General features: G+C 41.0%; 1 protein-coding gene across 1 annotated transcript in view; it reads left to right on the top strand.

Annotated features, from left to right (window-relative positions):
• The window catches only part of SLC35B4 (solute carrier family 35 member B4), a 43,236-nt gene that overhangs the window by 13,027 nt on the left and 9,594 nt on the right, over positions 1-20,615 (top strand). The window contains exons 2-8 of the mRNA XM_060108031.1: positions 9,136-9,249; positions 12,818-12,920; positions 14,100-14,149; positions 16,978-17,059; positions 17,274-17,334; positions 18,850-18,959; positions 20,314-20,389. Coding sequence (XP_059964014.1) covers positions 9,136-9,249; positions 12,818-12,920; positions 14,100-14,149; positions 16,978-17,059; positions 17,274-17,334; positions 18,850-18,959; positions 20,314-20,389 — 596 coding nt within the window. The remainder of the gene's footprint in view (positions 1-9,135; positions 9,250-12,817; positions 12,921-14,099; positions 14,150-16,977; positions 17,060-17,273; positions 17,335-18,849; positions 18,960-20,313; positions 20,390-20,615) is intronic.

The raw sequence follows: 20,615 nt of genomic DNA, 5'->3' as shown, positions 1-20,615 counted from the left end.
TGTGATTCTGGTGTTCTCACAAGAGGGAGTGAGAGCACGTCCTTCTACTCCGCCATCTTGGTTCTTCTTCCGATCTTCTGACACATTAATGTTGATCACTCTCTTGAGTTCCTCTGCAGATATTCCAGTTTTTTGCTGTGTCCAGTGTGCTCTGAAAACTCTGGAGCACCACACTCCAGAGGCCCCCCTTTCCACATGCTGCCTCTCCCCTTCTTCACAGGTCCTACGCATGTATCATTTTGAATTATAGCTTTGTCCATGTATTTGCCCAGGAGTGGGATTGCTGGATCATATGGTAATTCTATTTTTAGTTTTCTGAGGAACCTCCATACTGTTTTCCATAGTGACTGCACCAATTTACATTCCCAGCAACAGTGTAGGAGGGTTCCCTTTTCTCTACACCCTCTCCAGCATTTGTTATTGGTAGACTTTTTAATGATGGCCATCTGACCGGTGTGAGGTGGTACCTCATTGTAGTTTTGATTTGCATTTCTCTAATAATTAGTGATGCTGAGCGTCTTTTCATGTGCCTATTGGCCATGTGTATGTCTTCTTTGGAGAATTGTCTATTAAGGTCTTCTGCCCATTTTTCGATTGGGTTGTTTTTTTGTTGTTGTTGTTGAGTTGTATGAGCTGTTTGTATACTTTGGAGATTAAGCCCTTGTTAGTTGCATAATTTGCAGATATTTTTTCCCATTCCATAGGTTGTCTTTTCATAGTTTTGTTTTGTTTTGTTTTGCTTTTATGGTTTCCTCTGCTATGCAAAAGCTTGTAAGTTTGATTAGGTCCCATTTGTTTATTTTGTTTTTACTTCTGTTGCCTTGGGAGGCTAACCTATGAAAACATTGGTATGATATATTACAGAGAATGATTTGCCTATGCTCTCTTCTACAAATTTTATGGTGTCATGTGTTATGTTTAAGTCTTTTTTTTTTTTTTTTTTTTTTTTGGCTGTGTTCTTCGTTGCTGCACGCGGGCTTTCTCTAGTTGCAGCGAGTAGGGGCTACTCTCTTTTGTGGTGTGCAGGCTTCTCATTGCAGTGGCTTCTCTTGTAGCAGAGCACGGGCTCTAGGCACATGGGCTTCAGTAGTTGTGGCACGTGGGCTCAGTAGTTGTGGCTTGAGGGCTCTAGAGCGCAGGCTCAGTAGTTGTGGTGGACAGGCTTAGTTGCTCCGGTGCATGTGGGATCTTCCTGGACCAGGGATTGAACCCATGTCCCCTCCACTGGCAGGCAGATTCTCAACCACTGCGCCACCAGTGAAGTCCCTTTATTAATGTTTTATAGTTCTCAACGTATAAGTCTTTCACCTCCTTGGTCAGTTTTATTCCTTGGGGTTTTGTGTGTGTGTGTGTGTGTGATTTTTGAAAGGTATTGCTTTTTTACATTCCCTTTCTGATATTTTATTGTTAGCATAAAGAAATGCAACTGATTTCTGAATGTTAATCTTGTATCCTGCTACTTCGTTGAATTCATTTATTAGATCTAGTAGTTTTTGTGTGGAGTCCTTAAGGTTTTCTCTATAGTATCATGTCATCTGCATATAGTGATAATTTTACCTCTTTCCTTCCAATTTGAATACGTTTTATTTCTTTTTCTTGTCTGGTTGCTATGGTTAAGACTTCCAATACTGTGTTGAATAGAAGTGGTGAGAATGGGCATCCTTCTCAGATTTTAAGCAGGAAGGCTTTCAGCTTTTCACCATTGAGTATTATATTGGCTATGGGTTTGTCATAAATGGCTGTTATTATGTTGAGATATGTTCCTTCTATACCCACTTTGGTAAGAGTTTTTATCATGAATGGATGTTGAATTTTGTCAAATGCTTTTTCTGCATCTGTTGAGATGATTATTTGGTTTTTGACTTTTCTTTTGTTAATGTGGTGTATTACATTGATTGATTTGCCTGTGTTGAACCATCCTTGTGAACTTGGGATGAATCCCACTTGGTTGTGGTGTATGATCTTTTTTATGTGTTGTTGGAATCAATTTGCTAATATTTTGTTGAGAATTTTTGCATCTATATTCATCAAAGACATTGGCATGTAATTTTCTTTTTTTGGTGGTATCTTTGGTTTTGATATCAGGGTGATGGTGGCTTCATAAAATGTCTGTGGGAGTGTTCCCTCTTCTTCAATCCTTTGGAAGAGTTTGAGAACGATCAGTATAAATTCTTTGTATGTTTGGTAGAATTTGCCTGTGAAGACATCTGGTTCTGGACTTTTGTTTGTAGGGAGTTTTTTTGTTTTTAAGGTTTTTTTGATATGGACCATTTTTAAAGTCTTACTGAATTCATTACAATATTTCTTTCTGTTTTATATTTTGGTTTCTTGGCCATGAGGCGTGTGGGATCTTAGCTCCCTGAGCAGGGATTGAACCCACACCCTCTGCATTGGAAGGTGAAGTCTTAACCACTGGGCCACCAAGGAAGTCCCTGTAGGGTGTATTTTTATTTTATTTTATTTTATTTATTTTATTTTTTGTGTGTGGTACGTGGGCCTCTCACTGTTGTGGCCTCTCCAGTTGCGGAGCACAGGCTCCGGACACGTAGGCTCAGTGGCCATGGCTCATGGGCCCAGCTGCTCCGCGGCATGTGGGATCTTCCCAGACTGGGGCACGAACCCGTGTCCCCTGCATCAGCAGGTGGACTCTAAACCACTGTGCCACCAGGGAAGCCCCGTGGGCATATTTTTAAATTGCAGATTCTGTTTTGCTTCTAGTGATTGGTCTGTTCAAATTATGTATTTCTTCTTGATTCAGTTTGGTGGGCTGTATGTTTCTAGAAAGTTGTCCATTTATTCTAGGTTGTCAAATTTGTTTGCATATAATTGTTTATAGTATTCTCTTATGGTTTTTTTGTATTTTTGTGGTATCACTTGAGCTTTCTCCTTTTTCATTTCTTATTTTGTTTATTTTGGGTTCTCTCTCTTTTCTTCTTGGTGAGCCTGGCCAGAGATTTGTCAGTTTTGTTTACCCTTTCAAAGAACTAGCTCTTGGTTTTATTGATTTTTTTCTATTGTCTTTTTACTCTCTATCTTATTTATTTCCTCCCCAATCTTTATTATTTCCTTCCTTCTGCTGACTTTAGGTTTTATTTGTTCTTCTTTTTCTGATTCTTTTAGGTGGTAGGTTAGATTGTTTCTTTGAAATTTTTCATATTTTTTGAGGAAGGCCTGTATTGCTATGAACTTCCCTCTAAAACTGCTTTTGCTGCATCCCATAGATTTTGTATGGTTGTATTTTCATTGTCATTTGTATCAAGGTAATTTTTAATTTCCTTTTTGATTTCCTCGTTGACCCATTGGTTTTTTAGTAGGATGTTGCTTAGTCCCCATGTAATAGTTTTTTTTTTTTTTTTTTTTTGCGGTATGCGGGCCTCTCACTGTTGTGGCCTCTCCCATTGTGGAGCACAGGCTCCGGATGTGCAGGCTCAGCGGCCATGGCACACGGGCCTAGCCGCTCCGCAGCATGTGGGATCTTCCCGGACTGGGGCACGAACCCGTGTCCCCTGCATCGGCAGGCGGACTCTCAACCACTGCGCCACCAGGGAAGCCCGTAATCGTTTTTTTTATTCTCCCTCAGTTCTTTTTCCTGTGGTTGATTTCTAGTTTCATACTGCTGTGGTCAGGGAAGATGCTTGAAATAATTTCTATACTCTTAAATTTGTTGTGGTGAATCTTGTGCCCTAGTATGTGGTCATTCCTAGAGAATGTTCCATGTGCACTTGAAAAGAATGTGTGTTCTGGGATTTTTTTGGATGTAATGTCCTGCAAATATCAATTAAATATAACTGTTCTGTTGTATCATTTAGCATCTCTGTCCATTGATGTGAGCAGGGTGTTAAAGTCTCCTACTATTATTGTATTCCCATCAATTTCTCCCTTTATGTTTATTAGTATTTGTTTTATGTATTTGGGTGCTCCTATATTAGGTATATATATGTTGACAAGTGTAAAATCCTTTTCTTGTATTGATCCTTTTATCATTATATAGCGTTCCTCTTTATTTTTTTTATAGCTTTTGCTTTAAAGTCTATTTTGTCTATGAGTATTGCAGCTCCTGCTTTCTTGTCATTTCTGTTTGCATGAAATATCTTTTTCCATCCCCTCACTTTCAATCCATGTGTGTCCTTTGCCCTAAGGTGGGTCTCTTGTAGGCAGCATATTGTAGGCTCTTGTTTATTTAATCCAGTCTGCCACTCTGTGTGTTTTGATTGGAGCATTCAGTTCATTGACATTTAAGGTAATTATTGATACATATGTATTTATTGCCATTTAAAATTTTGTTTTGCAGTTGATTCTTTGTATCTTCTTTGTTTTTCTTTTTGTGGTTTGATGCTTTCCTTTTATGCTTGTGTTCTTTTTGGTTTTTGTGAATCTATTGTATGTTTTTGATTTGTGGTTGCCCTGTTATTCAAGTATGTTAACCCCCCTTCCTGTATCTGCTTGCTTTAGATGGATAGTCATATAGGCTCAAGCATATTCTAAAAAAAAAAAAAAAAAAAGAATCTGCATTTTCTTACCCTCCTTCCCCACATTTTATGATTTTGACGTCTTTTTTACATCTTCATGTTTATCCTTTTGCTGTTCCTTGTGTTTATTATCACTTTCACAAGTAGGTTTTGTTTTTTCTTTTTGATCTGTATTTAAGTGATTTACTTTCCAGTTGTGATTTCCTCCTTCCTGTATCTTCTTGCTTCTTTTCTATTTAGAACAGACCTTTCAATATGCCTTTTAGGATAGCTTTAGAGTTGCTGTATTCTTTTAGTTTTTGCTTGTCTGAGAAATTCTTTATTTCTCCTCCTATTCTAAATGATTATCTTGCTGGGTAGAATATTCTGGGCTGCAGATCTTTCCCTTTCAAGACTTTGAATATATTTTGCTACTCCCTTCTGGCCCTCAGTGTTTCTGTAGAGAAATCAGCTGATAGCCTTATGGGGGTTCCCTTGTAATTAACTCTTCATTTTTCTCTTGCTGTCTTTAGAATCCTCTCTTTAACTTTTGCCATTTTTATTATATGTCTTGGTGAAGGTCTGTTTGGATTCATCTTGTTTGGGACCCTCTGTGCTTCCTGTATCTGGGTATCTGTTTCCTTCTTTAGGTTTGGGAAGCTTTTAGCCATAATTTCTTCAAATACATTTTTAACCCCCTTTTCTCTTTATTCTCCTTCTGGAATCCCTGTTATATGTAGATTGGCATGCTTTATATTATCCCACAGGTCTCTTTTATTGCTTTCATTTTTTCTTTTTTTCATTTGGCTTTCTGTCTGCTGTTTTGATTGGGTAATTTCCATTATTCTATCTTCCAGATCACTTATTCTTTTTTCTGTATTATTCATTCTATTCATTGCCTTTACCTCAGCTTTTGTCTTGGCAAACGAAGTTTTAAATTTTTCTTGGCTCCTCCTTATAGTTTCTAGTTCCTTTTTACAGTAATTTGCATTTCTGTCAATAGCCTTTCTTAATTCTTTCAGTGTTTTCATTACCTGTTTTTTGAACTTGGTGTCTATTAGACTGATGAGGTCTGTTTCATTGTTTGTTCCTTCAGGGGGATTCTCTTGGTCTTTTTTTTTTTTTTTTTTTGCGGTACGCGGGCCTCTCACTGTTGTGGCCTCTCCCGTTGCGGAGCACAGGCTCCGGACGCGCAGGCTCGGCGGCTGTGGCTCACGGGCCCAGCCGCTCCATGGCACGCGGGATCCTCCTGGACCGGGGCACGAACCCGTGTCCCCTGCATCGGCAGGTGGACTCTCAACCACTGTGCCACCAGGGAAGCCCTCTCTTGGTCTTTTAACTGGGAGTAGTTCCTCTGCTTCTTCATTTTGCTTGTATTTCTCTTACTGTGTGAGTTTAGGAGAAACAATTATCTACTGTAGTCTTGGAGGGCTATTTATATGTGGGAGTGTCCCTGCGTAGCTTGTGTGGGTTTAATTTTTTTTTGGCGTGAGGGCAGTTTTTGGTTTGGGTATTTGCTGTCTCTTTCCTCAGCGTGTGCTGGCTTTGTCCACACAGCCAACCCCAGTCCTCTCCCCGGGGTCTGACCTCTGAAGCCTGAGCCTCAGCACCCAACCCTGACTCTCCCCAGTGGACAAGCGACCCAAGCTGGGGAGTGCTGGCAGCACTGACCTTCTATGCAGGTCTCTCTTTGCAAACAGGGTGCTGCACTCTCCTCCGCGGCTCTGAAGCTCCCCCTCTGTCCCAGCTGATTTTGCCGCCTGTGAGGGGACTTCCCCGGGTGCAGGAACCTTTCCTCTTTCACAGCTCCCCAAAAGGGGTGCAGATCCCATCCGGATTCCTTTCTCTCTGTTTTTTTCTTTTTTCTTTTGCCCTACTCAGTTATGTGGAGATTTTCTTGCCCTTTTGGGAGTCTGAGGTCTTCTGCCAGCGTCCAGTAGATATTCTGTGAGAATTGTTCCACGTGTAGAGGTATTTTCGATGCATTTGTGGGAGAAGGTGAGCTCCGTGTCCTACTCCTCTGCCACCTTGATACGATCCTATTATGATGCCTTTTACAACATCCTATGAAGAATACACTTTAAAAGCGAATCATTTTTTGAAATAGTTTATTTTTAACTTTCATACAGTCCTCATATTCTAGATCATGTTTGCTTAAAGTGAGGCCTCCCACATTCATTCAGTTGCTTGGGTGAAAGCCAGACTCGGTGCCCAGAGGTTGTTGGTGTGAAGATGAATAGGACGGTCCTCTAACCATCCCCACAGGGCACTGGGTTCCTACTGTCGCGTATTCCGTGTTTGGCAGGGATCAGGTCTCATTCAATTGGCAGCTCCCTCTCAGCCAGCACCTACCTGCACACACAATAGGTTCTTGATAATTACTCTTTAATTGAATTGTCCTAAGCTTTCAGGAAAGAGAAAATGGAAGGGAAAACAAGAAGTATAATGAGCTCTTTTTGGACTAAGTCTTGTGCTTGGCGATTTATGTATATTTTCTCATTGAATCCTCACTGTGACGTTAAAAACACATCACTTCTATTTTACAGGTGAGAAAAATTGCTCAACATAAATGTCTTTAAAAGGGTTCCTATACTTAGATTGAAGGTATCCTAGTGTTTTAGTTTTTGCCTTTTTCCTTCTGTTAAGTGCATTTCAGGGACTGGCTTATTTACTCTACAATAAACCAATGAGATAGGCCCTAATACTGTTCCCATTTTAAAGATAAGAAAACTAAACTTAGGGTAATAAACTTCTACTGTCATAAGGTTAGCAGCATAGCTGGATATCCTGCATGTCATTGTGTGCTTTTAAGCACTGTGGACTGGCTCTCAACCCTGTGACAGCAGGTAAGAATTACCTGTGCATCTTAAACACGCACGTGCGTACACACACACACACACACACACACACACACACACACACACACACACACACACACACACACACACACACACACACACACACACACACACACACACACACACACACACACACACACCTTTCCCCAGACCTACACTAGTGGTTTTCAACTCTGGATGCACGTTAGGATCTACTGGGAAGCTTTCAAATCCAGAGCCCCACCCCACCTGGGAGAGGCTTCTCAGGCTTATGGTTATTACAGAGCAGCCTAGCCAGGGTTGAAAAGCACTGTGCTAGGAACTATCTGGAACTAAGATTCCCTCTCCTGTCACTCATACTTAGGCTAATGGTTTTGATTAGCTCCTAGAATGAGAGCAATGTCTTACATGGTTGTTTATGGATTCCTGCAACGTTTCGCCCTGTCCCTCACACATAAGGAGTGCTAAAAGAAAACGTTGAATTGGATATAGAGCAGTAGTTTTCAAGGAAACCTTCATAGGTAGTAGAGCCTAAAGTGGAACTCTTGTTCCGCTTCCGATGGTAAGCACAGCTCTGTACGGGAATGGCTTAGGCTTAGCATTGTTTATTTTTATACCTGATGGGAGTATTTAAGAATGTGATCCTTGGCATTGCTGTTTAATATTAATACCACCCATAGAGAATGGAGTTGTTTTTAATAAATAGCATTATAGTAATATATAATAATACAATTAAATCCCTCTAATCACTAGGTTTGGGTAAATGTCTTTGGTTAAGATGAAAATGCAGAACAGGGCGCTATATTTCGTAATATGGGATCATTGGTAATGTGGGAACTCTGGAGGCCTCAGGAGAACAAAGACAACTGCTCACTTTGTCCTTCTTCCAGTGATTGGGCAGTGCCTCATGGAGGACAAGCTCAAGAAAACCACAACATTTGAAGTAACCAACTTTCACAGAGTGCCTCAAGAGGGATTGATATCAGAGGAACTTTTCTACCTTGTAGATTTGCTCGTAACAGTCACTGTGGAAGATTCCCCAACCCTTATGTAGACCACTGAAGAGGTGCCATTGAATTCCACGAACGTTTGTTGAGTCCCTGATGTGTTTGTGTTAAGGGTGGTGAAGACTAGTAAGACAGCAGCGGTGCTCCTCAGTCTTGTCTTCATTATTGCCCCTCCCCCGGCCCCCACCAAAGACCCTTTGTAGACATTTTTTCCTAATCATCCCTCTGCACGTACACTGTATATGGACTTATGTCCTGTACATATAACCCTTGCTTTATACTCAGAAAAATAGTAGGATTCCGCCCCCAGCCCCCCACCATTGTTGCCCCCATGGGGATTCTGTCTAAGGTAACATCCCTGTCATTACCACTGGGTAGGAGTCTTTGATTGACAGCAGTCTCGGAGATATCCTGGTTGGGAGGATATGTAAACATTACAGGAGATCTGAGCATGTTTCTCTCCTTGGGCCTTGTGCCCAAGCTGACAAGGATCTGGACTAAAGCCCTCTTGGTTAAGTGAGGATCTCAACGAGAACCTATGACCAACTTCCTACAGTTTACTGGGAAAATTGTATCATAGTTCTAGGAATGAGCGTTATCATTCTTACTCATGGCCTGCTCTACCTGTGGAAGAGTAAAGGGAGAAAGCTGACGTTCTTCTCTGTGGGTCTGTTGCTAAGTGTGTGTGATCTGTGGGATATGAAAACGGAGATAAAGAAGGACAATGGGTAACAGAAATCCATCTTCCCTGTTATTCTGAACTATGAATAAAACAATTCTTAGTGCTCTTTATCTCAGTTTTCTGTGTCTATTTTTTTCTTCTTTTTATTATTCACTACACAGGAAGCATCCAGGATGCGGGAACATCGTGACATTTGCACAATTTTTATTTATCGCTGTGGAAGGCTTCCTCTTTGAAGCTGATTTGGGAAGGAAGCATCCAACTATCCCAATAAGGTATGGCACACTGAAGTCTCATTTTAGCCTTTTTTTTTTTTTTTTTTTTTTAAGTTAAGAGCTTTTCTGGTACCTATACAAAAGGAATATGAGGCATCGTTTTATAAGATTGGTATCAACTATATCAGTAGAATAATTCATTTTCTGAATTTAATACATTGTGACACTGCAGGGAGCCTATTCTTAGAATAAAATTCCTGCCACGACACTTAAAATAACTCTCATGGAAGCAACTATATATATGTGTGTGTGTGTCTGTCTGTATCTGTCTGGTATATGGTCAAAGGCCTGGTGTGACAACCAATTTTTAACCAGTTATGCATATTTTCCTCTTGTTGGTAAAGTTATCACATATGTTAAGAGTGGTATCGTTGTTACTTTTAAAAGACTAATGGCTTTTGGAGATAGAGGTAGTAGTTACACAACACTGTAAATGTACTAAATACCCCCGAATTGTTCACTTTAAAGTGGTGGATTTTATGTTATGTGACTTTCATCTCAATCAAAAGAAAATGAACGGCAAGCTAAGGTAAAATTGTTGCTTCCAGACCTGCATCCATTAGTCCAAATTTGCATAACTATATTCATGGGGCCAAACAGAAAACAGGGCAGATCTTATAACGAACAGTGTATTGAAAACAGCATTCTTGCTGTGAGAGACTAGAAATCAAAGTGTATTTTTTTTGTGTGTGTGGTACGCAGGCCTCTCACTGTTGTGGCCTCTTCCGTTGCTGAGCACAGGCTCTGGACGCGCAGGCTCAGCGGCCATGGCTCACGGGCCCAGCCGCTCCGTGGCATGTGGGATCCTCCCGGACCGGGGCACGAACCCGCGTTCCCTGCATTGGCAGGCGGACTCTCAACCACTGCACCACCAGGGAAGCCCTCAAAGTGTATTTTTTTAATTTAATTTTATTTTTATTTTATATTGGGGTATAGTTGATTTGCAATGTATTAGTTTTAGGTGTACAGCAAAGTGATTCAGTTATACATATATCCATTCTTTTTCAGATTCTTTTCCTGTATAGGTTATTACAGAATACTGAGTAGAGTTCCCTGTGCTGTACAATAGGTCCTTGTTGTTTAATTAAATTAAAAGAAAAAGAAAGAACCACACACACACAGAGTGTAATCCATCCAGTTGTATTTAGTAGGATAGTGTCACTTAATCCCTTTGAGAGGGACGTTCTGGTGTGAGTGCATCCAAGGACTGGCTAAGATTCATTGGTGTTATTTTTTTATTTTTTTGCGGTATGTGGGCCTCTCACTGTTGTGGCCTCTCCCGCTGTGGAGCACAGGCTCCGGACGTGCAGGCTCAGCGGCCATGGCTCACGGGCCCAGCCGCTCTGCGGCATGTGGGATCTTCCCGGACCGGGGCATGAACCTGTGTCCCCTGCATCGGCAGGTGGACTCTCAACCACTGCGCCACCAGGGAAGCCCCACTGGTGTTATTTTGCAGCCTTCCTGAGTAGCCCGCTATAGAAAATCTGGCTGAATTTTGTTACTAATATTGTATTCTTACATATCCCAAGGTGATGCTAGATATCCTGAATACTTCCCCTTCCCCCATTGGCTTTAGTATCTGCATAAAACTTTCTGCTCCCAAGACCAGCATTGATATCAGAGTAGGAACCCCAGCATTTTTTGATTCCTCTGGCCCTTTCCCTCCTCCTTCCACTATTTCTTTCTTCTCTGGCTGCCACTAGCGTAGTTCAGGAACGTATTCACTCTCGCCATGACTTCTATAGTAATAGCCTGGTCGGCTGACCTCCTGCCTCTCACCTCTTCATCCCTCCATTTCAGCTTCCTACCATTGTATCATGACACCCACTCCACATGCACTCAGGTCACCATTAGATTCAAAGTGAAGCCCAAACTCCCTAACCTGCCCTTGGAGGCTCCCCATGAACCTTCCCTAACAACCATGCTCCCATGTGTGCAATTCATGCCAGCTATTTTATTTTCTATCTGGGAAGTCCTAATCAAAATCTTGCTCGTGTCATTCATCCCCATGAGCGATTTCTAGGCAATACTATGTAGGCAGTGATGTGGAATAGTTGGAATTAATTATCCTGAAAGAACTTGATGACCTCTATCTCCAGATGGCATCTTTTCAAGGTGGAACTAGGAAAATTGGGCAAGAAAGCTTATGAAATCACCAGTAGTATATTATTTATAAGCTGTGAAGTAGCTCTCACCAGTAACTTTGCATGTGTGTATTACTGTGTTCTGCGTTCATTGTAAAGCTCTTCAGACTTTGCAGACTGCGTTCATTTAGCCCTGGTGTGGCTGCCTGGGAGGCCAGATAGCCCCCTACCTCACCAGGAACGCAGAATTGGTTCTTGTCAGGGAAGATAACTTGAGACTCAGTGCTGTCACCTTCTCCAGATGTGCAGAGGTGGAAAGGATGGGGATCTGTGCTCAAAGACTTCCGACATTTCCTGAAGAATATGGAACCACTTATTCACCTTTGCCATGCATTCTTTTTTTGTGTGTGTGGTACGCGGGCCTCTCACTGCTGTGGCCTCTCCCGTTGTGGAGCACAGGCTCCGGACGCGCAGGCTCAGCGACCATGGCTCACGGGCCCAGCCGCTCCGCGGCATGCGGGATCTTCCCGGACCGGGGCACGAACCCATGTCCCCTGCATCGGCAGGCAGACTCTCAACCACTGCGCCACCAGGGAAGCCCCTGCCCTGCATTCTTTAGCCATGTAATTCAAATATTATTTTTCCCTTTTTGAATGTATTAGGTTGAATCATATGAAATTGCTGATGTTCAACCCCTTTTGACCTACCAAAAATGGCATTTTAAATGGTTTAAGCTGATATGTATGAAAGGCATCTTAAAAATTAATTTATTTATTTATAACTTGTTATTTGTGTTCATCCCTTTATCTTTCTAAATGATTAGAGTTCCTGGATTTCTTTTAGTTTTTGCTTTTTATTATTATTTAAAGACCTATACATTCTCAAAAAACAGGGGCCCTAATTTTAAATACAAATCTATGCAAGTCAAATGATGCCCTCATTAATTTGGAGGCCACTGGTTCAAAAGGTGGGATAATTTTAACAGTTGCTAGGGTGAAAGTAACCCTTGACTTAGCACATCTTTTCTTTAGAAACAGTGAAAATTAATAGTATAAACAAGTGTATAGAGGAAATATTTGAGAGAGTTGAACAATTTTTAAGTTCTTTAGAGCTACATGAAAATTACATACAAAGAACTGATACAATAATAAAAATTATCCATTGTGGATAAAAAACCTATTGCTGTCTATCAGGTAACTCTTTTCGAAGCCTCATTTATAGTTGCTGTATGTACTAGAAAAATATTAAAATAGTGTTTCTTGGAACACATTCTATAGTTCAAACTTTTTCCATGTTATTCTGGCTTTGTGAAGTATTTCCATATGTACTTGGTGCTTGACTTCACATTATAATAGTGACACGACCTTTCAATCCAGAGGAAATAAGCACAATAGTTTTTTAACCAAAAATATGTATTTCCTTCTCTACTTGATTTTCTTGAAATCGTGGCTGCTGTGTGATGAGCTGTTGTCTCTGCCTCTCAGGTACTACGCTGTAATGGTGACCATGTTCTTCACCGTCAGCGTGGTGAACAACTACGCCCTGAATCTCAACATTGCCATGCCCCTGCACATGATATTTCGATCTGTAAGTCTGCCGGCTCCTGTGTCATGTTCCTCTGGAAGATGCAGCAAAGTGGGTCCATTAAACACATGACAAAAGTAGAAAGGGCCTATAAGGAGTAAAGTCTAGGGTGTAAGAATAGGTCTCATGGATGAATAAGCAGAGGCTGGCTTTCTCTGAGAAGTAGGGCAAAGAGAGAAATATGAAAGTGGATGGTTTACTTTTACTTATCAGAGGTCTTACAGGTGATTAATAAAAGGAAAGTTAAAATTTCCCTGGATAACAGATTTTACCTTTAATTTTCTTCATCTGGTGGGTTTTATATTCGTTCTTGCTATGAATGTTATTTAACTTATTTCTCATCACTTTTTGTTTCTTCCATGAAATTACATTTACTTCTAGTACATGATATAGATACTTCTCTTTTCTGATTTTTTTTGAAAATAGAGAGTTCAGATAATTACATAAAAGGAAATTCTTGATGAAGGTAGGGTTTCTCCCAAAGCAGCAGGTTTTCATCTTTGCCTCCTGCATGGTGGGAGAGCTAGTTTGTATATAAATAAGAACAGAGTGTTCCCTGAAGAACAGGAAAGAAACCCAAGAGGGAATATAGTTAGGATTGCAGAAGAATGCAAAATGGGTAAAAATTGGAATTACAACTTTTCTGTGTGGCCTGAGATTTTTGTGAGATGGAATGTGCTGTCCCTAAAGCCACTTTCCAGAGCTGATTATAATGACTAAGATGACCTTCAGAGCATTGATCCCAGAATAGACTTTCAGTAGACACTTGCTGATTGATTGACAACTTTCCAGACAAGAGACAGATCCCTGCACAACTTCATTCAGTCAGACTGTGGGTGAGGAGAAGCTTATTAAAGGCTCCTATAAATTAGATGGGAAATTTGACAAAAATAAGCCTGTAACATACTTCATCCCTGCTAGCCCAGCTTCAGCTTTGACCCCTTATTGAGAATTGATCATTTTTATTCTCATTGTCAACTTGAAAATGTTGTATTATTTTACGTGTAGATTGTTATGGTTTGTAACTTCTGCCATCCTAGCAACATGGTGTACCTCACTGATCATTCATCCTGACCTTCTCCTTTCCAGCTATTTCCCCCACCTTGCCCCTGTTCATACTTATCTTGAATTGTGTTATCTTCTTTCCCTAGTGCACTAAAACTCCGTTGTCTCTTTTCACAGGGTTCTCTAATCGCCAACATGATTCTAGGAATTATCATTTTGAAGAAAAGGTAAACAATACTCTTTTATATTTTGTGTATAGGAAGGATAAGCTGAGCCCCAGCCATAAGCTCATCTGGATTCCTTTTCTCATAGTGATGATAAGTTTGTGCTTGGCCATCTGCCTTGTTTCTTACTTCTGTCTGTGACAGTGGTGCTCATTCCTGAGGCAGTGGACCAGGTAAGAGGCCCTACCTGTGGCTCTGGAGCAGCATATTCTCTGTGTAGAATTAATAAACTCTTGTCATTGTTGAATCTTTAGTACCATACTAATCTACGAAGCCCACTGATCTAGAACTTCACTGTCCCACGTGGTCACCACTGGCTACATGTGACTATTTACATTTAAATTTAAATATTAAAAAGTAAATAAAATTAAATATATAGTTTCTCCATCTCACTAGTCACATTTTTTTTTTTTTTTTTTTTTTGCGGTATGCGGGCCTCTCACTGTTGTGGCCTCTCCCGTTGCGGAGCACAGGCTCCGGATGCGCAGGCCCAGCGGCCATGGCTCACGGGCCCAGCCGCTCCGCGGCATATGGGATCCTCCCAGACCGGGGCACGAACCCGTATCCCCTGCATCGGCAGGCGGACTCTCAACCACTGCGCCACCAGGGAGGCCCACTAGTCACATTTTAAGTGCTCAGTAGCCACATGTGGCTAGTGGTGACCGTCTTGGAGAGCCCAGATGTGGAACATTGCCAGCTTCACTGAAGTTCTGTGGGACAATGCTGTCCTAGGAAGTGTACAACATAATGAGCTAAGAAATAGTCATACATATTCTAAAGAAAATTCCTAACAGAGGCCCAAGTGGCCAAACAAGATGCAATGAAAAGTTTCAGGACTGTTCCTTGTAGCTGTCACCAGTGGCTCTCTCTGGGTACCACTGGGAAATATCAGAAGTATCTGGGATGCTGTTTCCAAGCATTTGTCTCTCACCTTCATTCGGAGCCTCACTCCCAGGGAGGAGAGGTGTGGGGCAGAGACAGCCCACGCAGTCTGGAACACTTCTCAGGGGGAAGTTCATCCTCACTGTTCAGACCAAAAGCGTGCAAGTTGGTGCCTGCTTTTCAATGTATTCAATACCCAGCCCGAAGTATTAAAACTCTCTGTACCAGCTTGGAAAGTAGCTGTCAATTCAGTGTGGGAAGCTAGAGTTTTTAAGTAATAAGGGCTGTGTCATGAAAAGGCTCCTTATCATGAGTTCTTTGTCTCCTGAGGCTTATGTATTCCCCAGATAAGCACCATTGTAGTTGATTTCTAGGTTCTCTCTATTCAAGCACACGGAGGTAATGGTCAGGTTCATTATCTCTGAAGTGACCCCTGTGCTTCTTGGTAATGCAAAGTTCACATTGGGACAGACCCGTGGTCTTTCCAACCTTTGATTTTGGCGCATAGCAGGGATACAAAAGAACTTATTATAAAAGGAATGTATTCTCCTGACATACCCCAAATGTCGGGGGCCTTAAACATTGCAGTCTTCCTTAAGAGCTTGTTTTTTTGTTTTTTGGTTTTTTTTGCTGTATGGGGCCTCTCACTGTTGTGGCCTCTCCGGTTGCTTGTGGAGCACAGGCTCCGGACGCGCAGGCTCAGCGGCCATGGCTCACGGGCCCAGCCGCTCCGCGGCATGTGGGATCTTCCCAGAATGGGGCACGAACCCGTGTCCCCTGCATCGGCAGGCGGACTCTCAACCACTGCACCACCAGGGAAGCCCAAGAGCTTGTTTTTAGTCTGTCATCTTGAATCTCTCTTAAGTCTTTTTTGACTCTCCAGTCTATATCACCCAGAGAACAGGAATTTCCCTAAGCTGACTGTCTAATATCATGGATTAGTAATTATCTCCTTTTGTTTATCTTGAGTAGCACCCGTCACGTTTATAGTGTGTTCCCTTTTCCAGGATTTGAAGACCAAATCTGTATTCACCTTAACCATGCCCTTCATTGTTGTTTAGGCCTGAATTTTAGACCTCTCTCTCTGACCTTTGCAGCCTGAAGAGTTCCCTTACGTTTCTACCTGCCTGCAGCAGTGCCTGTGTCCTCGGCCGCCCCTCTTCTCTAGCGTGGTGCTCTTGGCCCCTTGCTCGGCCCCTCAGCCAGTTGCGCTGGCCTTTTTCTGAGGCGCTGTGACCAGAACTATACAAAGTATTTGAGTAGAAAACTTCAGATGTAAGGTTTTAACTTCTTTTCATTCCTGCCTGAAGCCTTTTGCTTTATCACCAAGAGCCTGAGAGGGATGTTAATTGATACTATTTTAGTTAATGTGAAATGCCACTGTTATTAATGCTAATAGTCCTATTAGGTTAATATTACTTGCTTTATCCAACTATGCCAACATTTAAAAACAATATTTAAGAGACATAAAAACAGTACCCTCCCCTGAAAAGGGACAGTTGAATTCTTTTCTGCATGTGGAGTCCTGCTGCTTGTCCCTGGTATTCCTTCCGTCCTTCCTCTGCGTGCTGTGTCTCTTCACACTCAGGTCTGGGCCCCAGAAGCCAGGAAAAGCAACAGGCATCCCTTAAGATCTATCAGGCTTTCATCTGGACTCGAGAGCAGGATGGGCTGTCATGTCTGGCCTGTCTTTGTGTTCTGATGAAACAATCTATTGGTGCACAAACTATGGGAAACAAACCGTCTTAAACACCACCAGAAAGGGCGTTGTTTAGAAACTAGTCGGCATCCTGATTCTTTCACGCAGAGACTTACGTGGACTCTGCTGGGAAGTGATCCCCTTGATTGTGCTTTGGTGATTTGTACTCTCAGGAACCATCTGACTGTCAACATCATGTGGAAATTTGTATCTGTGCTTTCCTGAGGTGCTCTTTTTCTTATTTTTGCAGATACAGTGTATTCAAATATACCTCCATTGCCCTGGTGTCCGTGGGGATATTTATTTGCACTTTCATGTCAGCAAAGCAGGTGGTAAGAATCTGTTCACAAATGATTTCTATTCACTACTTGCCTTGGGGGCCCAGGTACTTATTAATGATATAATAAATGTAAATGCTCATGTAATCCAAGAATTTAAATCTCTGAAAGAGAAGAGGGAAATGGGTAACATAAATATTTCCCTTGTATCGAGGCCCCTTGAATGTAGTTCTGGTCTCTGTACCTCGTATTTTTTCTTATTTCCTAGACTTCCCAGTCGAGCTCGAGTGAGAATGATGGATTCCAGGCATTTGCATGGTGGTTGCTAGGCAAGTACGGTAATTACAATAAAGCTAATTGCCTCTGCAGTTCTGTTTTCAGAGGTTTCTCCTAAGGGATATGTTTCTTGGCAAGAAGCTTCAGCTAAACAAATTATGCCATAGAAGAGAGAGGCATCTGGGATTATATATCTCTGAACCTTAGTGTTCAAGAAACGAAAAAAAAAAAAGTCTGTATTCATGGTACCGTGTTCTACAGCATGGATGCTTTCTTGGTTGCCACTGGTGTAGAAAGAAAAGTCTGCGTCTAGTTGCCCGTCACACTCTCTGGGAGTGGAGTATCATCCATTTCTTTATGATCTGTCTGCTGAGCAGAAGCTTCTACAAAAGGAGGGCACATTCCAGCAGTTGACTCTCTAAATTTCCAAGGGACCCATCTCTAAATCTTAGATTTATTTTCCTCATAAGCTGTTCCACATGGCAATAATGTTCCCAAACCTGACGGATCATCACAATCTCCTGGGGAGTTTTTAAAAATACAAATATCTCTTTGTTGAATTAATTAAACAACTCCTATAGAGCTTTGCCCTTGCTGCGTATGATAGAGAGGGGAAAGTTAGTGATGGCAATAAGATATTGAGACTGACCAAATGGAAGAAAAGTAGCAATGAAAGAACTGTATTCTCCTCGCCTCTTGACTTTGAAACTTTATCTCTTTAGGTTGTTGTTCTTAACATAGAAAGCTCTTTATCAGCTATTAGAAAGATACCTTATCCAATAAGAACTTGCACAAGATATGAACACACAATTCATGGGGACACAATTAATGTTCAGTAAACTTATGTTCAGCCTTGCTAGTCTAGTAATCAAAGAAATGCAAATTGAAACCAAAATGCAGTACCTTTTAATTTTGGTCTCTTATGTTGGCAAGATAATAAATGATTATTCTCATTGCTGCTGAGGATGCAGTAAGGCAACCATTTCCATATAAACTGTTTATGGTAAGTTGACACAGCCTTTCTGGGAAAAAAAGTATGTGTATGTATTGAGTTTTTAAAATGTCTACAACCTTTGACTCAGTAATCCCCCTTATGAGAGTTTATCCTAAGGAAATAATCAACATTTTGTTTAAAGATTTATGTACTAGGATGTACATTGATTTTAATGATGAAATAATTGGAAGTAATCTAACCATTCTCCTATTATAAGACATTTAAGTATGGTACATCCACATGATAGAATAATATGCAGCCATACTTTTGAAAAAATTTTAATGAATGACCTGAAGGAAAATCCAGGAAAAAGGTCGTGAAGAAAGCAAAATATAAAATTATATATTCATTATGATCCTGTCTCAGCATAAAATATCTACCTAAGTATATATACAGAGAGAGATAGCAAACTATTAGGACTGGATGGTAATATTGTGGTTGATTTTTATTTCTTTTTAAATTTTGTACATGTTCCACATTTAGTGTGTAATGTTTGTAGAACTTAATGTTCTTTAAGAAAAGATCTGGAAGTTAGCAAATGCAGGCATCTTGTAACTTGATGTTTGCTTTTTAGGTATCGGGGCGCTGACTTTCGCTCTTCTGATGTCAGCAAGGATGGGTATTTTCCAAGAGACTCTGTACAAACAATTTGGGAAACACTCCAAGGAGGCTTTGTTTTATAATGTAAGCAATTTCTTGAACCCAGGGAAGATGAAAATTATTGAGTTGTTATTGTTACTGTAATATGTTGTTTCAAATGTGATATGTCATCCTTCTCATGTAGTTGGAGGATCAATTTATTATCCAATAAACTGTTTGGGGGCGCACGGACTTTGGCACTTTTAATAGGCTGTCACAGTTCTCTACACGAGGGGCTCATCCTCAGTCAGTGTGGACAGAACATGTCTGCCAACCAGGAACAACCCCAAGGGGCAAGGAACCCAATGTTCCTATAGATGAAATCAAGTTAAAACCAATATGGAAACCTAGAAAGGGAATAGAAGTTTCAGAAACCCCATGCCAAGGAGAATATGTGCGGGCAGGCGTTTGGGAGAGTTGGGGAAGATGGGATTTGAGGAGTAAGTCCCTCAGATGGGCTTTAGTCCTTTGATGGAGAGATTTTTAATTAGTTAATTATATACGCTTTCGCTTCTTGTTTGAAACTGCTGATCTAGAGCCACCTCCTCTAACTTTCCTCTTTCTCGTTCGTCTTTTCTGTTGAAATAATGCCGGGCTCCTCAAGGTCATGGTGATATCATTGCCTCCAGATTCAGTAATCTCAGGGATTCCTTCCCTGCCAACCGTTTGTACTGAAGTGGCAGACAAGCAATTTGAGATATTTACTTAGAACTAGAGTATGCGGCTGAGAACTTAAAAAATAAAGGGACATTCCGTTTGGTTTCCATGTTTCTTTTAGCATGGTACCTGGTGTATAGTTAACTGCTTGGTAAATGTTTACTGTGATTCCTTCTTATTGCGGTGGTAGTAGTGGTGGATTGTTGTCAAGCACCTTATCTTTGCTTACCTATTGTTTCCCCTTCCTCTTCAACCTCTTTTTATTCTTGTCTTCATTTCTTTATCCCTGACTTCATATTGTCCTCCAATCTCTTTTCCCACTAGTTTCCTGAACTCCCTAAAATCTGCCTGCACATTCCATATAATTTTTAAATGCGTTTTATTTGTTGAACCGTTCTCAAAAATAGTAAAAATGTAGCAGATCCTTCGGGCAGAATGACTGTGTGTTTCAATTTTCCATTCCCTTTTGTTGAGGAAAGGATGCTGGCTCTATTTTTTTGTTTTGTGTGTAATGACCATCAGACTTCAAAGGGCAAGAACTGTAATTTGGGGGTTGATATCATGCCCTACAATGTAAGTGGTCAGTAGCACTGGATACTTTTAACTTAATAAATAAGTCTGACTTGCTTTTCTTGATATTGCTTGTTAAACAACTTGTAAAACTTTCAGTCATTGTAAAGATACTCTAATTCTTCTATAATGTTTTTGCATTTAAATTTACATGAAATGTTTCTTCCCCTAGCATGCCCTTCCACTTCCTGGTTTCATCTTCCTGGCTTCTGACATTTATGACCATGCAGTTCTATTCAATAATTCTGGTGAGTTTGGGGTTATCTAGTAGAATTACCTAACAGTTTCAGAGGCAGCGTCTTCATTTTACTCTCGACTTGACCATTGCTTTTTTCATGATCTTATCCAAATCATCTGTCACCCCGGAAACAGTCCCCATTCCACCTTCCTGGAACGTAGTGCCATTAATCAGTGGTTGCAGCAGCAAAAGCCTTTATAGGCACTTGTCAGTTATTTGCAAATGAAGCAAGACAG

Source organism: Mesoplodon densirostris, chromosome 9 (genome assembly GCF_025265405.1).
Source record: "Mesoplodon densirostris isolate mMesDen1 chromosome 9, mMesDen1 primary haplotype, whole genome shotgun sequence".
Taxonomy (NCBI): Eukaryota; Metazoa; Chordata; class Mammalia; order Artiodactyla; family Ziphiidae; genus Mesoplodon; species Mesoplodon densirostris.
The sequence above is the reverse complement of the archived record's forward strand: the minus strand, read 5'-3'. Positions and strand labels throughout refer to the sequence as shown.